A 1,468-nucleotide genomic window follows, 5' to 3' on the forward strand; every position below is an offset into this window, starting at 1 on the left:
ATGGGGATGATAGGTCGACCTGGTCCCTGCATGCCCAGCATCCAGTCGGCCTTCGCTGCAGGGCTGACGTCCAGTTACCCGCCGCCCAACGCCCCCGTGGTCTTCTCCCAGGTCCTCTACAACCGGGGCAGCTACGACCCCGGTACCGGTCTCTTCACCGCCCCCATCAACGGCACCTACGTCTTCAGCTACCACCTCACCGTCCACCAGCGAGTCCTCAAAGTCGGCCTCTTTCATAACTTCGTTCCGATTGTGAAAACCACTTACCCCAAAGTGTCAGGGACCACCTCGCACTCAGTGGTCCTGCACCTGGCCCGCGGGGACCGGGTGTGGATCCAGGTGAAGGATCAGATCACTAACGGCATGTATGCCGGTTCTGAGTCCAGCAGTACCTTCTCTGGCTTCCTGCTCCACCCAGATACGTGTGATATGGCGTTTCTTAGAGCGCCAATACCCTTAATGAGCTCACCTGAAGGCGGATTCAACTGGGGCGACGGCGGGTCCGGCACCACCGAACCCCCGACCCCACCTGCTGGGGGAGGATCCGACTAGCTGCTGGTGGAGGATCCGACTAGCTGCTGGTGGAGGATCCGACTAGCTGCTGGGGGAGGATCCGACTAGCTGCTGGTGGAGGATCCGACTAGCTGCTGGGGGAGGATCCGACTAGCTGCTGGGGGAGGATCCGACTAGCTGCTGGGGGAGGACCCGACTAGCTGCCGGTGGAGGATCCGACCAGCCTTAGTGATGAATAAACTGGTTCTGGGTTAGGGTTCTGGGTTAGGGTTCTGGGTTAGGGTTCTGGTCGTCTGTAGAAGGTCCCGTAACATTTGATTCTGAACCCACCAGACTCATCCTGAGGATGACATCAGTTCCCCAATAAATGAATGTGATGAATGAATCCCGAACACACAACCTGGTCACCAGGACCGGTTCACACCTTCACACCTGTGTTGTTCAGTCCGGTTCAATCAGACCGGGTCGGTAGAGTGGTTCTGGTACCGGTACTGGTATCGGTATCAGACGACTCTACCAACCGGTCTACGCACCGATCCGATCCCAGAATCTACTAACCCAGAATAGATTCAACGTGTTTAACAGGAAGTCAGTTAATAATAATATATAATAATATAATAAACTTTATTTATAGAGCTGTTATTTATTCCGTGCTTCAGTTCTTAATGATCTTAATGATCTTAATGATGTTAATGATGTTAATGTTCTTAATGATCTTAATGATCTTAATGATGTTAATGATCTTAATGATCTTAATGTTCTTAATGATCTTAATGATCTTAATGATGTTAATGTTCTTAATGATCTTAATGATCTTAATGTTCTTAATGTTCTTAATGATCTTAATGATGTTAATGATCTTAATGATCTTAATGATGTTAATGTTCTTAATGATCTTAATGATGTTAATGATCTTAATGATCTTAATGATCTTAATGTTCTTAATGATGTTAAT

General features: G+C 48.5%; 1 protein-coding gene across 1 annotated transcript in view; it reads left to right on the forward strand.

Moving 5' to 3' along the window:
* LOC141770886 (uncharacterized) overlaps positions 1-1,207 on the forward strand; it is a 9,052-nt gene extending 7,845 nt beyond the window's left edge. Inside the window, exon 3 of the mRNA XM_074640735.1 lies at positions 1-1,207. This exon is cut by the window's left edge and continues 392 nt beyond it. Within this exon, the coding sequence (XP_074496836.1) occupies positions 1-552 (552 nt within the window). The 3' untranslated portion in view covers positions 553-1,207.
* The last annotated feature ends 261 nt before the right edge of the window (positions 1,208-1,468 follow it).

This window comes from Sebastes fasciatus, chromosome 7 (assembly GCF_043250625.1).
Source record: "Sebastes fasciatus isolate fSebFas1 chromosome 7, fSebFas1.pri, whole genome shotgun sequence".
NCBI classification, from domain to species: Eukaryota; Metazoa; Chordata; class Actinopteri; order Perciformes; family Sebastidae; genus Sebastes; species Sebastes fasciatus.